The following is a 24,429-nucleotide window of genomic DNA, read 5'->3' as shown; positions in this document are numbered from 1 at the left end:
GTTCTAACCAAACTCTGAGTGATCCAGATCTTTCCAGATGTTTTCCCACTTTTCTTCCTTGAGCCAACCCTCAAAAGAGCTTCACCTGCCTCTAGTCTCCCATCACGGTACTGTTCACAGTCAAGCCTACTGTCTGTCACAGACATTGGCATTTATTCACTACTTTAGACCATATATATATATGCATTTATATATATATATATATATATATATATATATATATATATATATATATATATATATATATATATATATATATATATATATATATATATATATATATATATATATATATATATATATATATATATATATATATATATATATATATATATATATATATATATATATATATATATATATATATATATATATATATATAAAATATAAAATATATATATATATATATATATATATATATATATATATATATATATATATATATATATATATATATATATATATATATATATATATATATATATATATATATATATATATATATATATATATATATATATATATATATATATATATATATATATATATATATATATATATATATATACACACACACACACACACACACACACACATAGATACATATGTATACACAAAAGCTTTTTATATGCAAATGAGTGCCTCAAAATACAAAAATGATCCAAGTTACAAAATCCTGTTTCCTTAACCGTTATTTTTTGGGGAAATTGTCACGGATACATTGATTCTCACTTTAGAACCTTGTTGCAGTCTACCGGGCTCTCATTGGCTATCTCACAACAACCACTATACATGTTTAAAGATTCTCTCTTACGTACCTGTCCACCTCGGCAAAATGCTCCCCTTATTAATGAGTATCAAGACTACAAATGAAGCGCAGCACATATTTTCACACAAACACACACACATGGGGATCACATCTCAAATGTACTACAAAGGCTTTTGGCATTTTGTCGCCATCTGGCGGACAAACACAGACATTATCTCTCCCATTATAATGGATGTGGAGGGAACTAATTCATGCTTGTTATTCGTTTTAAGTCGTTAATAAATCTTTTTTTTTAAATAAACCTCTTATTTTGTGTGTTTTCAAAAAATTGGGACCCTTTGACCAATTTTAAACGGTTTAGTTGGCACTTGTGTGAGGACAGTGGAACGAATTAAAGAATTTACATATAAAGTACAGCTCTATTTACGAAATTTACAACCAATTTAGAACCAATTAATTTTATGAGTAGAAGTATGACTCTATATGTATTTACAGTGGAGCATATAAGTATTTAGTCAACCACCAATTGTCCAAGTTATCCTACTTGAAAAGATTAGAGAGCCCTGTAATTGTCAACATGGGTCAACCTCAAACATGGGAAACAGATTGTGGAAAAAAAACTGAAAATCACATTCTTTGAATTTAGAAGAATTTATTTGCATATGATGGTGGAAAATAAGTATTTGGTCAATACCAAAAGTTCATCTCATTACTGTTGGCAATAACGTAGGTCAAACGTTTTCTGTAACTTCACAACCTTGTCACACACTTGCTGGTATTTTGGCCCATTCCTCCATGCAGATCTCTAGAGCAGTGATGTTTTGGGACTGTCGTTGGGCAACACTGATTTTCAACTCCCTCCACAGATTTTCTATGGGGCTGAGATCTGGAGACTGGCTAGGCCACTCCAGGACCTTGAAATGCTTCTTACGAAGCCATTGTCATGCTGAAAGACCCAGCCACGTCTCATCTTCAATGTGCTTGCTGATGGAAGGAGATTTTCACTGAAAATCTCTCGATACATGGCCCCATTCATTCTTTCCTTTACACAGATCAGTCCTCCTGGTTCCCTTGCAGGAAAAACAGCCCAAAAGCATGATGTTTCCACCGCCATGCTTCACAGTGTGTATGGTGTTCCGATACAATTTCTTATTCTTTCTTCTCCAAACACGAGAATCTGTATTTCTTCCAAAACTTTCTATTTTGGTCTCATCCAACCATAACAAAATCTCCCAGTCCTCTTCTGGATTGTGCAAATGCTCTCTAGTGAACCGCAGACAGGCCTGGATGTGTACAGTCTTCAGCAGTGGGACAAGTTTGGCAGTGCAGGATTTGAATCCCTGGCGGCCTATTGTGTTACTGATATTAGCCGTTGTTACTGTGGTCTTAGCTCTCTGTAGGTAATTCGCTAGAACTCCCAATGTGGTCCTGGGATTTTTTTCTCACCGTTCTTGTTGTCATTTTGACGCACGGGGTGAGATCTTGCATTGAGTCCCAGATCAAGTGATATTATCAGTGGTCTTATATGTCTTCCATTTTTTAATAATTGTTCTCACAGTTGATTTCTTTACACCAAGCATATTAGCATTTTGTGCATACTGTAATGTAGAATGAACTTTTACATTCTTTATCATTTTATATTGATTTCGTAGGCCAGCAACCTATGGCGCACGAGCTATATGTCTCCCTGCTAACATTCAATTCAAAATGTTGACCACATTTACTCCCGAACGCAGCAACGGGAGCCTTGCGTTGGCACACCACTGCGTTCTCGACACTGCTTGCAACCCTCACTAACTCTATTGCTAATGTAGCCATAGTTTTTCCAACTCAATTGCGGTTGGCCTTTTAATTTTCTGCCACTGCTGGCAAAGTAAACAACTGCGGCACGCATCACTCCCTCTGCAATGTCATGAATCATGTTTCAAGACTTTTGCGATTGTAAACTTGAACAGATGTGACTCACTTAGGTCGTAAGTCTTCGATTGTCTGTATTTGATATAAGAACGAAGTTAGACCAGTCACCATTTACTCCCAAATATGTTTAGAAGATGTTTTGATGTGCATCCTGGCGGCTGAGTGTTTAGCGCGTTGGCCTCACAGTTCCCGGGTCCTGTGTTCAATTTGAGCTCGGTCCACCTGTTTGGAGTTTGCATGTTCTTCCTGGCTGGGCCTGTGTGGGTCTCCTTTGGGTATTCCGGTTTCCTCCCACATTCCAAAAACATGGATGGTAGGCTGGTTGGACACTATAAATTGCCTCTTGGTGTAAGTGTAAGCAAGAATAGTTGTCTTATTCCTAGTGCCCTGCGATCTGCTGGGCACGATTCAGGGTGTACCCCACCTCATGCTTGAAAGTCATTACCCCCCGACGACCCTTGTGAGGATAAAGTGGTTCAGAAAATGAATGAATGATGTTGTGTGAACAGTGTAGTAACACAGTATGTCATGGCTGTGTTGTTGTCAGGCTGTATCCTTGTAGAGTGTTTCTGGGCACAAGGCCAAGTTTTTCACAGTGAAGCAATGAGAGTGGGTCTGCCTCTTTTCCTGCATGGCATGAATAAATGGCACGTCAGATGGGAAAAAGAAACAGCACATTCTCTGTCCAAACTCATTTTACTGTAGCCCCTCTGATGTAGAATAAACATGGTTCTTTGAAGGCTTTGTGTATGTACTGCGGTAGTTTTCTGCAAATCCAGAAATTAATGAATCTCATCGCCTTCATTTTTATTACGACAGAGGTTTGCTCAGTTTTAGTTCTTTCAGTCTTAACTTGTGGCATTTTCTGGGAAAATCTTCTGTTCCAATCTAAATTAGCTGTTCGGGTTAGTTGGGGCTTTGGTTGGTTTTATTATACTTTTTTCCCGGTGTGTCCTGTCCGAATGATTGGCCACCTGTCGTTTCTCCGTCCGTGGTGTATTCCCTGGTTGCACCTTCTTGGGTTTTCCTGGTGTTCCTAATTGTCAAATCAACCCATGTCTGTCCATTTAAATCCATTGTGTTTTTCAGTCCGTATTGGACCGTTTGCATTACCCTACTTTGTCTGCTTTATGCTATGTTGCCATGCCAAGTTCCTCATTTCCTCATGTATTCAACATCAGATTTGGTTTTGTTATTTTATTGACAGCCCTCCAGACTTAGTTATTAAAGCTTTTGTTAAAGCACTCCTTCCACGTCCTTGATTACGTCTCTGCATTATGGTCCTTCTACATTCCACGCTCGACAGGACACTTTCGTGACACTAGCTGATGTATTTCTTTTATTTGTTCCAGAAGTGGTTTCGCAAATTGTATTTTTCATCCGTCGAGATGAATTTTACATTGACTCACTGTATTTTGTTCCAATTGTACTAAGGTCCCCAAAATTGCCTCTGAAACACTTTTAAATAATCCCAATTTTGTATGAAAATGTGAAAAACAAATGGAGAAAAGAAAGTTTACAAAATTATTTATTAAGACATTGATATTATAAGATGTGCAAAACATTTTCTTTTGCGATGGATGGGTGAGTGTGCATTTGGCAGCTCAGTAGACATAGGTACGGCCAGTGACAACGTAGAACGTGCCGTTTTTCGGTCATGCTTCATGGAGAGGCAGCCGTTGAAAGGAAATGGGAGTCGCTGTCGGCCCTGAAAAAAACATATCGGCCGATTTCTACAGCATACACTTCTTCTCTCCTGTATGTGATTTTGAAACTGGCCTGATAGTTCTCTTCCATTCCCCAACACCTCATTGGACTCCCTTTGGCTGTCTCCCAACAACTTGCTGACTTCCCATTGGCTAGGAGGTTGCTGCATCTTCATAGCCCATTCTTTTTTGTTGTCACTTCGACCGCCTTTCATTGTCACAGAGTCAGTTTTTTGTGTGTGCTTAAAGCAAATTTATTCTTAATTTTGGGCCGCAATAAAATTAAGTTAGTTGAATTCCTTATTTTAAGTTGTGTATTGACTGTGATGCTTCGCCACTTTGCGGCTTCAACAATTGTGGCTTCAGTACCTCGCAGATTTCATAGTGATTATTAAAAAAAAATCATACAAATGTCAAATTTCCCCCTGAAATCGTAACTGAAAGATGGGAGATGAAAAACGGTGGTCTTTCGATCTATTGAAACACTCGGTCATTATCTGCCCCTTGTTAGATTGTGTGGGAGTTCTGCTCCCTCATGTCCTGTAACACCATATAACTTTTCAGTGCATCACAATCCATTGTTTCCACATTCAACTCCCTGTAAGTGTGTCCATTCCCTGTTCCATCTCCGTGCAAACCTAACAGTTGAAGAATTTATTCATTACAATTTTTATTTATATTCAACTCTCATTTACTTTTGGACCAGTAGCCAAAACAAATAAGCTCAACTCAAATACATTTATCTATCCACCACAATGAAACATTAATATCACATTAAGAAAGTGCAAACACATTAAGTTTCTTATCACAATGTAGTGCCAGTAAACAGCTTGTTGAGGGCTCCAAGTAAATAATTTTGCTTCACACCATTAAGTTAAGAATGAAAGTACTGAATAATGTAATCATTTTTACGGCTGATTTGGTGGCATACAAACTTAAAGTTGACTCTCGTGGCAAGAAAAAAAAATGGACCGCAGCTAGTTTGTTTTAGCCACGGGTGGTCTGTAATTTGGCTCTGTAATTGCTCGACAAAGTGTATTATGGGACTTCAAACCACTCATCCTCTCCATGGGGTGGACAAGTGGAAATATGAGAGAGGTAGATAAAAGGATTGGATTAGATAACATTATCTCCTGCTGGGAGGCAATTCACCAAAATGCTTTTAAGTAAGACTAAAATATTTTCTTATAGAACACTTTAGATGAAGGCCAGATGAATACAACAAATTGTACGAAAACGCATTTCCATTCAATTCAAATGTCATGTTATTTTTCTGTTTTAATATAGTACAGATATTTTTTACTGAGATTAAAAGGTGGCAACTTTGACATAGCAAACTGGAAAAAAACAACATTTTTTTGCTAGAATTTGTAATGTTCATGAAAGTACTACCTTGTCAGTGTGAAATTTTCTTGTCATGTAGTGCGGGCGTGCAATTTAGAGGTATGGACCGAATCAGGGAAAAAGGGAGGCCAGGAGCAGTGGTATACTCAAAAACTTCAATGTACCAAAATGAACCAAAAGCCATAGAATCAAACGCAACTGGGACGCATATTTCACACTGGTGGGACATTTACCGGATGCAACCAGAAATGAACAAACAAAGGGAACTTAAATGCACAGACATGAGTTAACGAGACATGAAGATTAGGTGGGTGACTCACAAGGCAGCAGATGAAACAGAAAACAGGTGAAAGCAGTGTACAATCAAAACAGATTACACAAGGAAAATGACCAAATCAACCCCAAAAACCAAAATCCTTTAAACCTCAAAGTAATTCCATGAAAAAGTAAAAGTCATTTTGATACTTACCAGTGTGAGCATGTTTGGTATTGTTTGTATCGGAACCTGCAAGCACCTTGACAAAGCCAGAGTTGGGGAAAACAGAAAACCTAAAAGTGAGGCGGACGTAACCTTCTTTGGCACTTATGTGAACCTGTTTGTTCTTTTGATAAATGTCTTAAAACTTTAGTGTAGTGCTTCTCAATTATTGTCTGTTGCATTTTGCCTGTGCGACAGAGCCGATAAAATGATGGGCTCCTCTATGTTAACTGTGTGGAGCGTGGACATAGTGTGGCCAGGGTGCTCGCAGTTTATTTGTCGATCAAGAGACCCTTTGCTTATTGATTTTAGATGTAAATAGTACCATTTCCAAATCTATTAAGTTGCGTCTGTCTCTAAAAGTTTGGGACCAATAACAGAATTGGGATTTTTGCCATTGGGCATTTGCATGATATTGTGTCACTCATGATGAATTGAATATTCTATGCTCCTTTATCTTTAATCCTTATAAAGCGTGATATATGGGTGTGCGAGTGTGTATGTTAAGATTCTCGCTACGTTTGTCCAAACTGTCACAATAAACAGTTGAATTTTTTTTAGGTTGGCCAGAAACTACTCTTGGATCCTAATAGACGAGTGATTGCATTGCTTCACCTTCTCTAAGTGTGTTATCTAAACTTTTTTTGTTAAAGATAAAAGCAGAGTTTATGTATGAATCGTTGTTTTTACATGGTGTGCCATAAACGCACCGCGCGGCTGATTGGTCCGCCAGCGAGTATCCCGGAAAACTTTTTTTTCTGTCGTGACCGTTGTTATAAATATCCACCCATCCATAAATCACATCACGCTTTATTTATTTTGTAATCCTTATAAAGCGTGATGTACGGATGGATGTGCATATGTGTGTGTGCACCTGGAAAATCGCTGGCGAAAATTATTCCCAAAATGACGTTTGTACCATGTTTTCACGACTATGAGGCGCACTAAAAAGTCTTAAATTTTCTCCAAAAGAGACAGGGCGCCTTATAATACAGGGCTCCATGTGTAAGCACCAAAGCCTGACTGAGAGCACTTGTCGACACGCTTTTTATATAGAGAGAAGGTGGACGTGGGTGAGCTCAGACACTAAAGGCACGCCCCTACCAGTGGCCCGTATATAGTGTGGGCATGTGTTTATTGCAAAACAATTTCGGTTTGGTTTCTAAGGCCCCCCGAAAATGAATAGTAATACAAATAGACACTCTTACGAAGCTTAGTTCAAACTTCAAGCCATCAATTATGCAGGGGAACATGGGAATAGAGCAGCCGTGAGGGCATTTTAGATCAACGAATCCATGGTGAGCAAATGGAGGAAGCAGGAGAACGAGCTTCGCCAAGTCAAGAAGAAGAAGCTGAGTTGATATGCGCTTGCCCATCTCGCAGCAGTGGTGGAAAAACCAAGTCATGAAATGAACTCTGAGCTTGCCGTCATTCCCGGAGGCTTAACTAAAGAACTCCAACTGCTGGACATTGGCATCAACTGGGCGTTCAAAGCAAAGTTGCCTGGGCACAATGGATGGTAGGTGGCGAATACAGCTTTACGAAGCGTGGCAGGCAGCGCTGGGCTAGTTACGCCACTATTTGCAAATGGATTGTGGCCGCTTGGACGAACGTGCCTGCTTGCACTGTTGTTCAAGGTTTTGCCAAAGCCGGCATCCTTTCTGTCGAGCCACATGGCAATGTGAGCTGGGCGTTTTTGATGAATCAGTTGGACAATTGTTCAATGCAGACACAGAAAATGAGGACTTTAATGGATTTTTGGGTGATGATTGATCACAAAACATGAGTACATTGTAAAATTGCCAAATAAAGTACAACCAAACTCAGCTTTTGTTCCGTTGCCTTTTTAAAAATGTGTTTTTAGCGTGTGTCCGTATGTTTAAACTGGTGTATATTTTGCCATGCCTGGCAGCGCCTTTAAATGCGGTGCGCCATATAGTCATGAAAATACGGTATTACAAAACAGCACGATCGAGACACGTGACTAAAACGAAAGATCAAAAGGATAACAAAACAGCAAGACTCAGTGAATACAACTAAGGAATGAAAAGTACAAAACACAAAAATACAAACGTCGAACTCTTAGGAGTTTGCAGCGGAGTGTTGGGCAAGCACAGCTGTAAGCAAGGGCAAAGCAAGCAATTCTCCAACAAGCCGCTGATTGGAGCAGGTGTTCTTAAATACGGAGCTACCAATGAGTCGCAGGTGTGTTGCGATGCCCCTTCTATTTTGGCCTAATTATTTGCTGAAAAGAGAGTCATTCCTTGTAGGTTACAGCACATGGCAAACTGCAACCAGAAGTTTTTTGCCCCATAAAAATCCGAAAGAAGACAGTCTTATTAGCGCCCCAGAAGACAGTAAACAAGTAAGCAGTGGCTTATACTCTTATAAACGATATTCAGTTCTCCGTTGGCCCCATTTCAGGAGTACCCTTGTCCCATTTCCGAAGTTTATCCGGACTCAATGTTATTCACGCAAAATCGATACAAAATGTAAAAAAAAAAAAAATAATGTAGGGCAATTTAAATCAAACTGTTATTATCATGTTTTTACAATAATTGAAATATAGTGTTGTCAGGTTCATTAATAATTACCTTCGTCCGTAATTATCAATAACTGCAGGAAGACATCTTATTCAATTATTGACATTTAATTAAATAGAAATGGATACAACAATGGGTAAAAGCCTCCGAAGGGGAGAGTCAGCAAGTGTCACCTTACAACTTCCGAACGTCTCCTCGAATAGACGTTTTCGTCCCATTCTTATGGTCACAAGTTACAGAGTTGTTGATCATTCCATCACGTATGAGTAAAAACAACATCTGGGACTACAATAACAATCAAAGTATTTTACTAATAACAAAAACAGGGACTAGACCTAACAACATTTAGATTAGAGTAATTATACAACCTCCTTGACCTAAGAATCATATAATATAATCATAATCATATAATCGTTACATACAGAAAAACCCGAAGTGTACGGTTACATAACGATAACAATATTCTTGTTATTGTCCGAATAGCCCTGTCCTCGTCACCAAGGGCCCACCAAATCTCAAGGACCCAGATTGGGTGGATTGTTTGTATAACCATCCTGGAACAGGCTGTCTAGGTTAAAGATGACTTGGTGTGACCTCAAGACTTTTGAAAAACAGAAAGAGAATGATTTAACAAAGTAATGAATTAATACAAAGAAAAGAAAGAGATTGATTTAATAAAGAAATGAATTAATATAACTATTATAATAGTAAAACAGAATAAACCCAACATTCCCCCGTTTTTATAATATGTATGTTATTATTCATTTCTTAGTAATCACTAAATGGAAATGTCGAAATGTCGGTGACTGCGATTTTATCCGCCTACTCCTTACTCCCATGGCTGGTCTGAAAGAGAAAAAACATAATTATATTCGTCCAATTGGTCCTCGGATTTACCGTACTCCTGGACCTCACTGCTTTCCCCAAACCGTCCCATAAGATACAACTCATGTACTTTAGAATTTGTAGGGGCCATTGCAGTAGTTATAAGTCGGCTTAGCAAGGAGCGCAAACAGGGGATACTACATCACCCACACAATGTTAGGATAGCGGTAATTGTGCCTATAGTCCAAATCTTTAGATTTTCCAAAGGTCTTATCCCACCAATCTGACAATGCGGACGTATCTACTCCAGAGTGCTCTTGCATATTGCGGTTCAGTGTTTGCAGGCCAGTAATGGCCCTGGTGAGAGATCCACTGGGTGACGCGTTGTTCGGTATGAAGGTGCAACATTGTTTTCCAAACATTGCACACACGCCCCCTGTTTCAAGGATCATATCCACCGCTATGCGATTCTGGAACGCCATCAGACTGGTAGCTGCCAGTTGTTCCTTCATGGCCACAAATCCCTGTTCAGTATAATTTCCAAGTTTTGAACATTGTAATGTAAGTAATTTATTCTATCCACATTTTTGTTTGGGGTGATTAGAAGGAAGATTGACTCCCAACCTGCTGCGATCTGATTAGCCAGCTTATACTCATCTGGTACGCCCCGGGGGATGCCAATCGCATCAATGTATGTTGGATCTCCTTCCCTCCATGCCTCTCGACGATGTCGGGAGGGTCGACCCTTCACCTCCGAATTATGAGCCGCCAATTGTATCTCCTCCACTGTGGATGGAAAAACAGACACCGGTAAGAGCAGTGAGACCAAAGTACCTAGTCCTGCCGCGTTTCGGCAGGAGTCGTATAATTTATCTACCACCCCGCCACCATAGGCCAGAACGTGGTATCAGGGGTGTAGTTTGTTTTAGAACGCCGGTACACCACGTCTCATTTATCGCCCCCAGCTTCAGACCATGCCCTGTAAGGTTTAAGCAGGTAAAATGATTAAACAGTGGAAAAATTGACTTCCTATTTACCGCGTAACAGGATAAACACTGCTTCAATATTTTTTCTTGCCAAGTAGGACACGTTTTTTTCATTTGTAAAAACACTTTTCCCCAAATGAATGGTGATTGAGGGAGTTGTTAGACCCCATCGTATTTTCCCTTGTCTGGTAGGTTATCCTAATCCTTTGTAAGATGGTTTAGTCTCAATTGAAACCATATGGAGACGTCAAACCCAATATAAAAGAGTTCCCTATAGTTTTATGGTATTGCTTGCTGAGCAATAATCTTTTCAATTAATATTGGTGTTTCCCGTATCTTATTAAGTCAGAAAGTTTATCTTACCCGTCCCCTCAATGTTTCAATTGAGACCACCCTTTTACCAAAGTAGCTCCACATAGTGCTTGCCTTCTTTACACTCCATTAACAGCACCCAATTATCCCCCGTTTGGGAAATCCCTGTTTCAGAAATAAATTTCACAGGTTAATATGTCAGTCCAAGCTTTCCAATCTTGACCAATTTCTGCAACAAGGCTTTTCCCAATCTTTAATTTTTTGCTGTTAATGTACCACACATATTTCCCACCATCTCTTTTTGTATGGCAACCGGGACGTCGCCGAGTCCAAATATATATATTTTCAATTTGGAAATTTGATTTAGTAGGTAATGTTAATTAAATGTAAATGTGTATGTTTCTCGGTTTACCCTCCCGTAAGAAGGTGTATCCTCAATTGAAACGCCTCCGCCTTTTTCTCCAACTGGAGAAAACAACCCTACTGTGGAAAGGAATAGAATCACAATCATCATTAATCTCATTGCCCCAAAAGCAATAATTGTTTTCAACATGACTTTTTGTCTTTGTTTAGGGAGTTTTCCTCTTGAAACGTTTCAATTTAGACAACCTTCTTACTGTGGGAAAGGTGCATCCGTGTCCCCTTTCAGTAACAAGGACCCTCCCACTTTGCGTTGCTCCGATGTTTCTTCTTTTATGCTGCTTATCAGCATCCAGTCTTCAAGAATCACCGTCGCTTCGTCCGTTTCCTGTTGACAAGCAAAATCTCCCTCTGATAGTCTAAATTTGGTGTGTGCGTTTTTTTTTTTTTTTTTTTTTTTTCTCTCTGATAGATTCGCCTCATCATCCAATTGTCATTGTGTAGTGAATAATAACAATTTGTAAGGTCTACCAAACAGGACTTCATATAAGGTCCGCCAATTGTGGATGGTAGACAACTATTATATTAACAAAATGGGAGCCATTATCACTATAAATAGTTTCTGGAATTCCATATCGTGGAATGATATCCATATGATCTAATAAAAATAAAATAAAATCTATATGTATTTTTTGAAATGGATATGTGGGTATGCATATAGATTTAAACCCTAAGCCTTGTAGTGCCGTTGTAGCAAGGCCACCTCCCCCTTGTCGAGACATAGGTCTTCCCTTGACTCAAGCCCAAATTATTTTCTTTATTGATCTTTTATTGATAGATTATGTCTCGGTGGTCTGCCAATCAAAAAACACAAAAAGACAAACTATCATTCACGCTCACACTCATAAACAGAAGAATTTAGTGTGTTCAACCAGTCTAGCATCCATAATTTCATTTTGTGGGAGTAAACTGGAGTACCCGGAGAAAATCCACAAATTCTCGAGGACGCCATGAATACCCCACATTCCGGAAGGTCTGGATCCACCCCGCATTCATTAGTAGATCCTTTAATATACACACCCCCACTCTAGCATTTTAACCGTTTGTAAAAAATTACCTTCAAGTTTCACACAAAGTTATATCCTTTTTTAATGCTATCAGTTTACCTGTTTGTTCCCCGAATTGAGGTGGGAATAGTTTCACATCTAAAGTTTTTATTTTTTACAGCCGCCATGACCTAATGGCCCCCTATCATGTTTTTGGAAAATCCCAATTCCCTCTAATAGCATGCCAATCACCTTTTAATGCGGCCATCCAATTTTGTTTCTACTTGTTTCAGGTGATAAGATAATCTCCCCCATTTGTAAAACAAATTCATCCACGCCTAATTTATACAACATGACGCCTATGGCCTTTATTACGTCGCCTTGACTCCAAATTCTATGAACCAAGATAACACGCCGAATTTGTAAGCGAATTTCCCCCATCCCATTTTGTTCATAGACAACCCATCTACCTAAAGCGTCACTTGTTTCAAAACATGAAAGGCCCCACTAGAATTTGTGCATCCAGCGCCAAATAGAGCCTATTTACACATTTGTCTCAAACTTGTTTTAGATATGGGGTCCCCAATTTCCCAAAATTTCCCAGAATTTATGTACTACCACATCCTGTCAAAAACCCAAAACGACTAACATAACCTGTTTCTAAGCCAGATTCTGGAATTTGGAGAATTTCTCCTTTCCCTCCCTTATCTAAGCTTGTTATTGTCACTCGTTATCACTGTAACATTCAGGCGTATTAACCCCGTCGTTGCTAAAGTTCTAACCAATTTGCATGCCCTTAAAGCCGTAAAAGCAACGTTATTTGGTTGTATCAATTGACCAATGCTTATCCAATCCGTAATATCCTTAAAGTCATCAGTATGACCTGTGACAAAGCATATTTCCTCCTGCCAGGACAACAGACAATGTTCTTTCAAGTGCACTTTGAAAAACATTCCATGTTACTCCATTCTTAGGGAAAATATGCTCATCCTAAACCAATTATTTTATTTACAATTCACCTAATTATTTGGATGAATGCCATGAATTTTATCATGCCACTATTGCATTGTAAATTTCCCATCTGATGTCGTTAACAGCCAAATAATTCAATACCTACTATACTTTGTAAATCACCTCATATGATGTTTACTTAAGACACGAGTCATTTCCCATAGCCTGTTACCAAAACAAAAATCTACAACAATTAAATGAGACAAATCAACCTTTTGTTAGACAATTCCTAATTACAAACTTTAATGTTTTAAAAACCTTATCGTCACCAATATACCATAATATTGTAAATTTTGTCATCCTGGCCTTTTATTCTTTTAAACAGCCAACCTCCTGGATTAAAGTATTTTGAATAATCAAAAAATTCTGAAATAGTATTAATATTATTTTATCCTCCAAAAGCTAGTTTGCTTTAACTAAGAGCCCTTTGAAATCCACAATTGCTCAAAAATGACTATTTTGGTCTATTTCCCAAATCCAAAGCTTTTTACCAAATCAACCTTTTACTGAACAGATTTTTCTATCCTCTTAATGCATTTCATTTTAAAACCCAAAATATCAATGCGAAAGCATTCGCATAACCTTGCATTTCTTGCAGCCCATGTATTGTTCTTATTCTGAAAAGTCCAAACAGAAAACGCAATTAGCCGTTAACTATGACCTCCACTCTTGCTGCGAAAACAGCATTGTTATCTTATGTTTACAAACCAGCTTTTTCCCTGTGCCCAAATACAACGCTTTTTAGAGAAGACAACCATTAAAACGTCAAATTAACCCCTCTTCCGATATTCAACTACATAACAATATTTTTCCAAGACCCCATATATCCAGAATATGTATGCTGCAAGCACAACAATATGGCAAAAACCCATTTTCTGCCCTCAAGTTTGCTTCAGCACCCCCAAGGCCAATTATTATTATTATAATGTCTTCACGGAAGGGATCACAAAATTTTTGTCGTTTACACGGTCCGAACGCTCCCGAAAGCCCAACACAGTTAAATCGTCTGCCCCGCGGCCCACATGTTTCACTCCCATCTAATCAGCAGCCGCTGCACCAGAAACGCTTCCCCCGCAGTTGACACATTTTTTGGCAAGTCTAGAGCATAATAAAAACACAGGTGACATTCCCTGCTAAACATTTAAATGATCATTTTGTATATATTCTTTTGTCTTTTTAAACACCATCTTCCCGTTAGCAGACGGGATCAAAACCCAAGCTGCAATAAGCCATCACATTGCTGTAAATTGACAGTACATATAGGTTATATTAACAAAGCACCACCAGCACTTGGAAATAACCATTCTAATTGTTGTTATACAAGCCCAAGCATCACAAAAAAAAACCCAATTTAATTGTAATCACAAAACGTCATACCTGGATTAACCAAATCAAATACCAGTGTCCCCATTAATTTTCTAGCTCCTTTTATTTTTGTTAAACTTCCTCCGCGCCCGTCACCTATCTCGGTAAATATTTTCCCCGTCAGCCGAGGAGGCCCCGCTATTTTTTCCTTACCAAACAGTACTTTCCCGCCGCCACGGTCTTAAATATATCCCCGTTATCCGAGGGAGCCCCCACTATTTTCCCAAAATAGTATTTTTTAACTTCTCCCCGGCCTTATTTCGCCATTAGTGTCTGTGGAACAAGCTGTTACACTTTTATCCACTCACATATTATTTATATATGTATATTACCTCCATTAGTGTCTGTGGAACAAGCTGTTACACTTTTATCCACTCACATATTATTTATATATGTATATTACCTCTATGCATTAGTGCATATATTATCCTGCATTTTATGCATTTTAAGCTGGCCAGCAAACCCATATTTATTTATCCATAAATATAGCTGTGTAATATTTTTAAAGCGCTTTGTCTTTCCAATTTTTTTCCAATCCTTACAAGTTAGACGTATTTTTTGGATCGTCATCCAAACCCGCCTTACAACACGTGTTTCCCATATTTTACTTTTTTGTAGTGAGTTCGTGTGCCTCACAGAGTTAACTTTATTATATCTATTTTTATTATTATCACTCCTTCGACTGTATTTCCTAGGCTTATCTTAATTTTACTGCAGAAACCACACAAACAACATACAACGTATATTCGTGCCTACCCTTTAGACACAGGACACTCCCCGGCCCCAATATTGTACCTCTAGTACAATACATTCGTGCCTACCCCTGAGACACAGGACACTTTCCAGCAAAGTGCCCCACCGTACCTGCCATTGACTAGTATAAACACAGGGTTTTATCGCCGTCACCCAGGACGCGAAACCAGCCCAACAATGGGCCTCACATACAATGTCCCTTTAACGCATTTGTAAACACCTTCACAACATGCAGACATTAATGTGGACTTACCCGAGATCCATCAGATGTCTCCCTCCAGCAGGAAAAGTCTTCAACCGCCGAGAATCCAGGCGCCCCCGTCGAAAAACTCCGGCCCACCAAGGGTTTTGAAGACGCCGTGCGCACGGTCACTTACCAGATGTCGAACAGCAGCGCCTGGGTTCTCGCTCCGGTATATTGACCTCCATGGCTCGAAGGACCAAAATGTCAGGTTCATTAATAATTACCTTCGTCCGTAATTATCAATAACTGCAGGAAGACATCTTATTCAATTATTGACATTTAATTAAATAGAAATGGATACAACAATGGGTAAAAGCCTCCGAAGGGGAGAGTCAGCAAGTGTCACCTTACAACTTCCGAACGTCTCCTCGAATAGACGTTTTCGTCCCATTCTTATGGTCACAAGTTACAGAGTTGTTGATCATTCCATCACGTATGAGTAAAAACAACATCTGGGACTACAATAACAATCAAAGTATTTTACTAATAACAAAAACAGGGACTAGACCTAACAACATTTAGATTAGAGTAATTATACAACCTCCTTGACCTAAGAATCATATAATATAATCATAATCATATAATCGTTACATACAGAATAACCCGAAGTGTACGGTTACATAACGATAACAATATTCTTGTTATTGTCCGAATAGCCCTGTCCTCGTCACCAAGGGCCCACCAAATCTCAAGGACCCAGATTGGGTGGATTGTTTGTATAACCATCCTGGAACAGGCTGTCTAGGTTAAAGATGACTTGGTGTGACCTCAAGACTTTTGAAAAACAGAAAGAGAATGATTTAACAAAGTAATGAATTAATACAAAGAAAAGAAAGAGATTGATTTAATAAAGAAATGAATTAATATAACTATTATAATAGTAAAACAGAATAAACCCAACAAGTGTTTTTGAAAACTATTGAAAAAGTACAGCATAATTAAATTAAGTTTGTCTTTGTGTTTGGGTCCTTCTATGTGCATTTTAAAGTCAGTAATTCCCCCTTGTGTCACGCTGAAGTCGCACATGCATGTTGTGCAATGTGCAAATGTCGGTCTTTTGTGGCTTCAACATGGGATATTTAGTCGAAATAAGAAGCATTAAACTTCTGCGAGTGTCTGATTTTCTTATTAGAACTTTCTTCCAAATTGCGATCCATTTTGCACTTATTCTGAGGAGGCATTTTAAGTGCTGTGTACTCCTACTTGAACTTCATTTAGTACAACCCCGGAATTGATAGAATTCGTTTCAAAACAAAAGAGTGATAGTTTAGTCAGCCTTGATAATTCTTACTTCCCTTATGAAAAAACCCCTATAATGTTAAAGCTACTTATGCAATCAATTCTGCCACGGTGAAGTCGCACAAGACGAACCATTCACAAGAACTTGTAACTCGGATGATTCACAATGCGCTCGTGTTACCGAATTCTTTCGGTTTACAGTGCAGTTGAATCAAGATGGCTGAAGCCGCAGTGATGGTGAATTTTGAGGCATTAAAATTGGAAATTTGGTACTTATCCAAAATGGTTGTTTAAAAAAAAACTGACAATTTTTTAGGACTTCTAGAGTTTAGGGAGATTGTCCGGAGTTCCAGAGCTTGGGTTGCATTTCCGTTTAAATTCCTTAGAATGTGGTGAGTGATATGTTATATAGTACGTACATGGTGTTTCTAAGTTGTTGTTTTTTTTTCATTTCTAAAGATGAAATGGCTAACCCATCTCCAGCAAAGAGCATAGGTGACCCTGGAATCACACCACTGTCTCCTACACACATTCAGGTAACCCATCATTTTCATATTTTTCATTCATGCTCTAGGTCTTATTTATTTTTATAAATATCTTAATTTCTATCATAATTTATGTTTAAGTATATTGAAGGTTTATATAAGTGCATTTGTATTTTAAGGTTTGTATAAGTAACCGCCATTGGTTTGTACTGAATTTTTTTTATAAAATGGAGGGAATGCATACAGTACTGTATACATACATTAGAGAGAGAGATTTACTAGAAAATGGCTGAAAGAAACTATCTAACGACGATTGCACAGTTTCCTTCTTTTTTTTCATCATGAATGATGCAGTGAATCGGAATGCATTAAGCTCGTATCTCAAGGTGTGACGTATGAAAAAACACAAAAAACAGGATACTGGATTGGAAAAAAATGTTTTATTTCTTTTAATTGCCATCTATTAACAAAGTAACATAACGAGTGGTTTAATATGACTAAAATGTGTTTAATAGAACTAAAATTAGGCAGATTTTGCGGGGGGTACAGAGAGGGACATAGAGAGTGGGGGGTGTTTGGGTCTGTGAGCGGGGGAGACTTTTTGCACCGGTGAATCGTAATATAACATAAACAAATTCAAATGAAAAATTCACTTAAAAAAAATGCAACGCTCCACCCAGTGTTCGCAGAGACATTACAAAGAGGTATAGTTTCGATCAGAGATATTACATGAGGAGTTGCCGGGAGAGAGCCAGTGCCCCTGATATTCTTATGAGCAGCCAATGAGAAGTAATATACTATACTCCTCCTATTTGCGATCGCTCCGGCATTCTCGCTGAGTGACGGTAAAAAAACAGTGCTCATAGATTTGTTCTACACAAAAGAAATGCAGCAAAAAATACATGCGCTACAATGATAAACAGCCTCTCATGTCTTGGCCAACTGGCTTTCTTGTATCACTAAATTTTTCTTGTATCTACGAATAATTATTAGCTCGAAAATTTACTCGTATCTCGAAATGCTCGTATGTCGAGGTACCACTGTACAGTAGTTCTCTTATAAATTCCATGCCAAAATAACCTAAATCTTAGAATAATCCATGATCTGTTATTACGGTCAACTGAGCAGCAAACCATGGTTATTACACTAATTCAATACAGGTTATCCCTTTTACCTCTTCAGTGATGTAATGTAATTTCTTCCTAACGTTAAAATACTCAGAACAACTAACAGCCATCGTGTCACTTTATGAACAGCATGCACTGCACTCAATGTCATGTTTTTCTGCAGAATGACACAGATCAAGTTCCGCCACAAATGCCCTTTGTGGTGGTGGTTGCGATTGACTTTGGAACAACATCAAGCGGCTATGCTTATGCATTCACGAAGGAGCCTGAGTGTATTCACACCATGAGGTATATTTTGTCTTATCACAATGGGACAACATTTTCTACACTATCAGTCCTCAGAGGATGACAGGTTAGAGATTCTGTATCTCACTAAGATTTTGGAAAAGGGTAATGATAAGTTTTGAAATAAAATGGCTGATGTTCCGGACCCCCAAAGACTCTTCTAATTATAGCGGTAAATGTGCCTGTCTCTACAGTCATTAATGTATTTGATCTCACAACCGACATTTCTTGTATAAATCAAAGCTACCGCAGGTCCTAAATTAATTAATTCATTCATTCTCTGAATCCCTTTTAGCCTCACTAGGGATGCGGGTGGTACTAGAGGCTATCCCAGCTGAGTTCGGAACAGTGGTAGGGGAACACACTGTATCCGTGGCCAGCCGATTGCAGTCCACACGCAGACGGACAACCATTTTCACGGGCAGCCATACCTAGGATCAATTTAGATTGTCCAATCAACCTACAATGCATTTCTTTGGAATGCAGGAGGAAACCGGAGTACCTGGGGAAAACCCACGCAGGCCCAGGGAGAACATGCGAAGTCCACACAGTTGGACCAACCCGCATTTGAACCCAGGACCCCAGAGCTGTGAGGCTGACATGCTAACCACCCAATCCTGTGGAATCTTCAGGAGACAGCATTGGGAGAGGTTTTCGGCGCACAGGGGAGATGTTGATGGGAGTTGTGACTGCTGTATTTTTTTGGTACAAATACACTGCCCGCCATTTTTCTTTTTTGGTTCTGAGTTGAGTAGTTGTCTTCTGCCATTTTCTTAGTGGGCAATGGAAGACAGGAAATTGTCTTCCACTTCCCAGTTTCTGCGTGAATCTTGACTTTTTTGCACTTAATATAAAAAAAATGCAATGTACTTAAGCTGTGAAGTGGTCGATGATAGTATTACATTTCCACACAGTATAGTGATTGCTAATAGGAGTAGATTATGCACTCACATTCACACCATAATGGTGATTTGAAATGGAATAATGTGATCCTTCACCACTTTGAGGCTTCAACAATAAGTATAAAAAAAGTTCATTAAATTGTCAAAATTCACGCTGAAACTTGCAAGCGGAAAACAAGGGACAAAAAAATGGAGAGAGTCAGGGCTCCGCCTTTTCTTTGACTATAAATTGGGTGGCACTGGAGAAATGGTATCTTGCTTTCTGTTTTTCTTTTGCGAGTGAATTTTTCGTCGTGCACACCACCTGCGGAGAAATACTATGCCGAGCCTATTTACGCTTTGTTTAGATTTTTAGTCACCGTTGAAAAGCGTCCTGGCATCCATTGAGTCTAGGAAAAAAATGAGACATGGTGATATTGACCGAGAAAAAAGGACATTGCTATGCTAAAAGTGTAGCACCTCATTGTGGCATAAATGAATCCACCGTGCATTTTGCCATGAAAGTAGATTCAAACATTTGGAAGATGGCCTCAATATCCTCTTCGAAGGACACTAAGAAAGTGGTAACCACTATGAATAAAAAAATGGTTTACACTGAAGATGAAAATGGCATGATGAGACATCTGCAAGAGATCTTGAATATAGAACACAGTTTGCAACAACGTCACCAGGAGATCGATGGCAACATGGTCGGTGCCATTGAATTTGGCAAACGTCTTGACAGTGTCATGTGCAAAGCTTATTTGTACAAGAAAACAAACAGCAGTAGCCATGTTTCTTGTGTGCCAAAAATCTCTTGCACGTTGTCCATACGGCGCTTCCTGAAGCTTCCATTGATGATCCATTGCCTCTCGAATCTGACGAAGAGAACTTCGACTGAAGCTCACAATAACCTTTTTTTGTTTAATGAAGTGGCGAGTGGGCGGCCCGGTAGCGCGAGTGGTCAGCGTGTCGGCCTCACAACTCTGGGGTCCTTGGTTCAAATACAGGTCCCTTACATTTTTGTGGAGTTTGCATGTTCTCCCTGGGCCTGCGTGGATTTCCTCCGGGCACAACGGTTTCCTCCCACATTGCAAAGACATGCATGGTAGGCTGATTGGACACCTTAAATTGCCTCTAGATATGGTAGGTTGTCCGAGATGCCTAATGGATTTAGCGGAAAAAGAAAACATTGTGACAATCATAACAGAAGCAATGAAGAAGAATTTGTTCATTGTACTCACATTATTATTTTACACTGTATTACATATCACTGACAAATATTCTGATGTTTGTGCACTCTTTGCTAAGGACTACAATCTTAAGGGACGTATTTAGTGCATTCATAAGAAATCCCTTCCTACAAATAGAGTTTGTTCGTCATTTCTACTTTCAGGAACAAAACGTTATTGGATTCTTATTGTAACCATAACTTGTGATAGTAGCTGGGGACAATGACTACCTTCAAACTGCAGCTTTAAGTGATCCAAATCAGAAATTTGCCTTCATCTGACTTGATGGTACTTTTTTTTTTTACTGTTAACTAATTTTACCTAATTTCTCTAGGCGATGGGAGGGTGGTGATCCTGGAGTATCGAACCAAAAGACACCGACCACAATTCTACTGACACCAGACAGAAGATTTCATAGTTTTGGCTATGCAGCGCGGGATTTTTATCATGACCTAGATCCCAGTGAGTCCAAGCAATGGCTCTACCTGGAGAAATTTAAAATGAAGCTCCATACCACTTCAGTAAGGCACATATTTAAAATCTTTTCTTATTGTTTAATACCAGGGCAAACATAGTAATCTTTCTCTTTGTAAACAACATTCATACTGCAATCTTTTAATTCTCTTTGCCGCAAAGTTAAATTTTTGTGTTGCCCTCAACAGTATGACAACCAAATTGTGAGTTCTGTATTTATTTTTATAGGAAACGCAAGGAATGATGGCGACACAGATTTTAAGCCGCATTATTAATCTCAATGACAAGATAAACCACCCATCCATTTTAAATAAATAAATATATGATCAAGGCCACATAAATAAAAAAAAATGAATACATTTTTTTATAGTCCATCTCAGTTTAGATTGAAACTTTTTTTATGTTAATTTTTCATGAACAGCAACGATGTTCCCAAAATGGGTCAACTTGACCTGTAACATAACTGAAAGGTTCAAACATTTGCATCATAAATACAACCTACAGTAGCAGGAAGTGAAAAGGATATCAGGTGTAATAACTTGACAGCATAATATTTACCAATCTAGTCCATAAGATTAGTATTTATCCTTTTTGGCCAATAGGTATGTGACACTCTTGATTGGTGGGCAGGCTCTGCTGACACTCAAATGGTTTATTTATGTAGATGAATTGTCGAAAATATGTCCCTTTTTAATCAGTGATGCTTGCTATATCGTGGTTTACTTTTCACGGTTTCACTACTTCACAGATTTTCATTGTACATTGTGTTCTGCATTGGCTTAAAAGTCACTCTTCTTCTCTATTTGTGTGTCAATAACGTTGCAGTTTAATATGAAGACATACGTAAAACAGAAAGAAGAAAACACTGCAGCAGCTCAGTCTGAAGAGCAGTGAAATACACCGGAGTCACTATCTGTCCAACTGTACTTTTATTTTTTTCATAATCATTTTTAATTTTCTCATCGCAACTCATTTTCTGAACTGCTTCATGCTCATTAGGGTCGTGGGCGGTGCTGGAGCCAATCCTAATTGTTTACAGGCCAGAGGCAGGGGACACCCTTAATCGGTGGCCAACCAATCACAAGGCACAAGAAGTCAGACAACCATCCACACTCACACCCATATCTTGGGGCAATTCAGAGTGTCCAATCAGCCTACCATGCATGATTTTGGAATGTGGGAGGAAACCGGAGTACCCGGAAGAAACCCACGCAGCCTCGGAGAGAACATACAAAATCCACAAAGGTGTACTCCAGAGCTGTGAGGCCGTTGCGCTAACCACTCGCCTCACCGGCACGCCCCATTAATGTTCTCCCATTTTATTGAATTACTTGGGTCGCGGTGGGCAGTGATAATCTCCGCAATTTAAAGCCTTCTGTTCACATTGTGATTATAATTATTATTTGACAGTATAGTACAAAAGTTATTTGTTGAAAAACAACTTTTCTGAAGGACAGTACTTTTATTTTTGAAACAAATGACCCTGTAAAAAAGGTGTGTTCTTTATTTTCAATGTATAATAGAGTATTTAATTGTATAATAATTGTAAAAAAAAGGTTTCTACTTCACAGATTTTGCCTACCATGGGTTCATTTTGGAACGTAACCCCCACGAAAAAAGGGTATACTGTATACCAGTAATCGGTTCTTCCTGACTAACTTAAAAACAGTATTGATAAAATGTCAGATTCAAGAACCAAATTCGCATTGGTCATATTGATATAATTTAACATCACAAAGTGTTTTGAATAACTGGGACTGAAAAACATCAAAGCCTGTCTTTCCCTCATCCATGATCTACATCACTTTGCATATAGGCCTAATAGATCCACCGAAGATGCATTAATCACCGCCCTCCACGCTGCATTGAGCCATCTTGAGAAAGCTATGTCAGAATGCTCTTCATCGATGATAGCTCAGCTTTTAACACCATAAGACCGGACATTCTTATTCCTAAGTTGGCCAACCTGGGGCTCCCACCTTCCAACAGTTCCTCAATTAAGGACTTTGTAGTCAACCAACCCCAGCACGTGAAGCTGGGTCGGCACCTCTCATTCGCCCACACGCTCATAAAGGCTCTGTGCGGAGCCCATTTCTCTACTCCCTTTACACAAACGACTGCAGACCCACGCACCCTGAGAACATCATGGTGAAATTTGCGGACAATAATACGGTGGTGGGGAAGATCACAGAGGGGAAGGAGATGGCCTACAGAAATGTGGTCATTAGACTCAACGAGTGGTGCGCTCTCAACAACTTGGCACTGAACGTCTCCAAAACCAGAGAACACATCCTGGAATTCCGACAGAACAAAGCTGCTCCGCCCCCCCCTGTATATCAATGACAAATGTGTGGCCCGAGTAGGGACTTTCAAATTCCTGGGGGTCCATATCTCTTCTGATTGCACTTGGGCAGCAAACACCACAGCCCTCATCAAGAAGGCGCAGCAGAGGCTACATTTCCTGAGAATACTCAAGAAGGCGCAACTAAACACCACCCTGCTGGTGACCTTCTACCGGTCAGCCATTGAAAGCATGCTGACCTACGCTATGTCAGTGTGGCACTCAGGCCGACAGGAAAAGACTGTAGTGTAGAGGGTGATCAACAGACCCCAAAAGATCATCAACTGCCCCCTACCTCCTCTGTCCACCATCTACGAATTCTGGTGACTCAGAAGGGCAAAGAGCATCATAAAAGAGAATACACATCTTATCTTCTTAAATCTGCTGCCGTTTGGCTGTTACTTATTCATTATGTTTACTTATGTTTTTGCTACTTATTTATTGATTATTTATTTATTAGTTATTGTGATTATTTATTTGTGTGTTTGTTGTTGTTATTGTGCTCTTTGTGTTGAGGCTTTAAATCTCATTATACTTGTATAATGACAATAAATGCATTCAATTCACGTCAATTCCATTCAATCCAATGACTATTTTTTTGTGAAACAATGCAATGTGGATCCTTCCCCTGCATCCTCAAACATCTACAAAAAATGTAGTCAAGGCAATCTACTTTTGGTTGTGTCTACCTTTGAATGACTTTTAG

The 24,429-nt window shown here is 39.0% G+C and overlaps 1 protein-coding gene across 4 annotated transcripts in view; it reads left to right on the top strand.

Moving 5' to 3' along the window:
- hspa12a (heat shock protein 12A) overlaps window positions 1-24,429 on the top strand; it is a 41,008-nt gene that overhangs the window by 1,384 nt on the left and 15,195 nt on the right. For all 4 annotated transcript variants that reach the window (XM_077729104.1, XM_077729101.1, XM_077729102.1 and 1 more), the window contains exons 2-4: window positions 17,358-17,434; window positions 18,674-18,798; window positions 21,243-21,429. In XM_077729104.1, coding sequence (XP_077585230.1) covers window positions 17,358-17,434; window positions 18,674-18,798; window positions 21,243-21,429 — 389 coding nt within the window. The remainder of the gene's footprint in view (window positions 1-17,357; window positions 17,435-18,673; window positions 18,799-21,242; window positions 21,430-24,429) is intronic.

The sequence above is a fragment of the Stigmatopora nigra genome, chromosome 12 (assembly GCF_051989575.1).
Source record: "Stigmatopora nigra isolate UIUO_SnigA chromosome 12, RoL_Snig_1.1, whole genome shotgun sequence".
NCBI classification, from domain to species: Eukaryota; Metazoa; Chordata; class Actinopteri; order Syngnathiformes; family Syngnathidae; genus Stigmatopora; species Stigmatopora nigra.
Note: the sequence above shows the minus strand (reverse complement) of the source record. Positions and strands in the feature narration are given on the sequence as shown.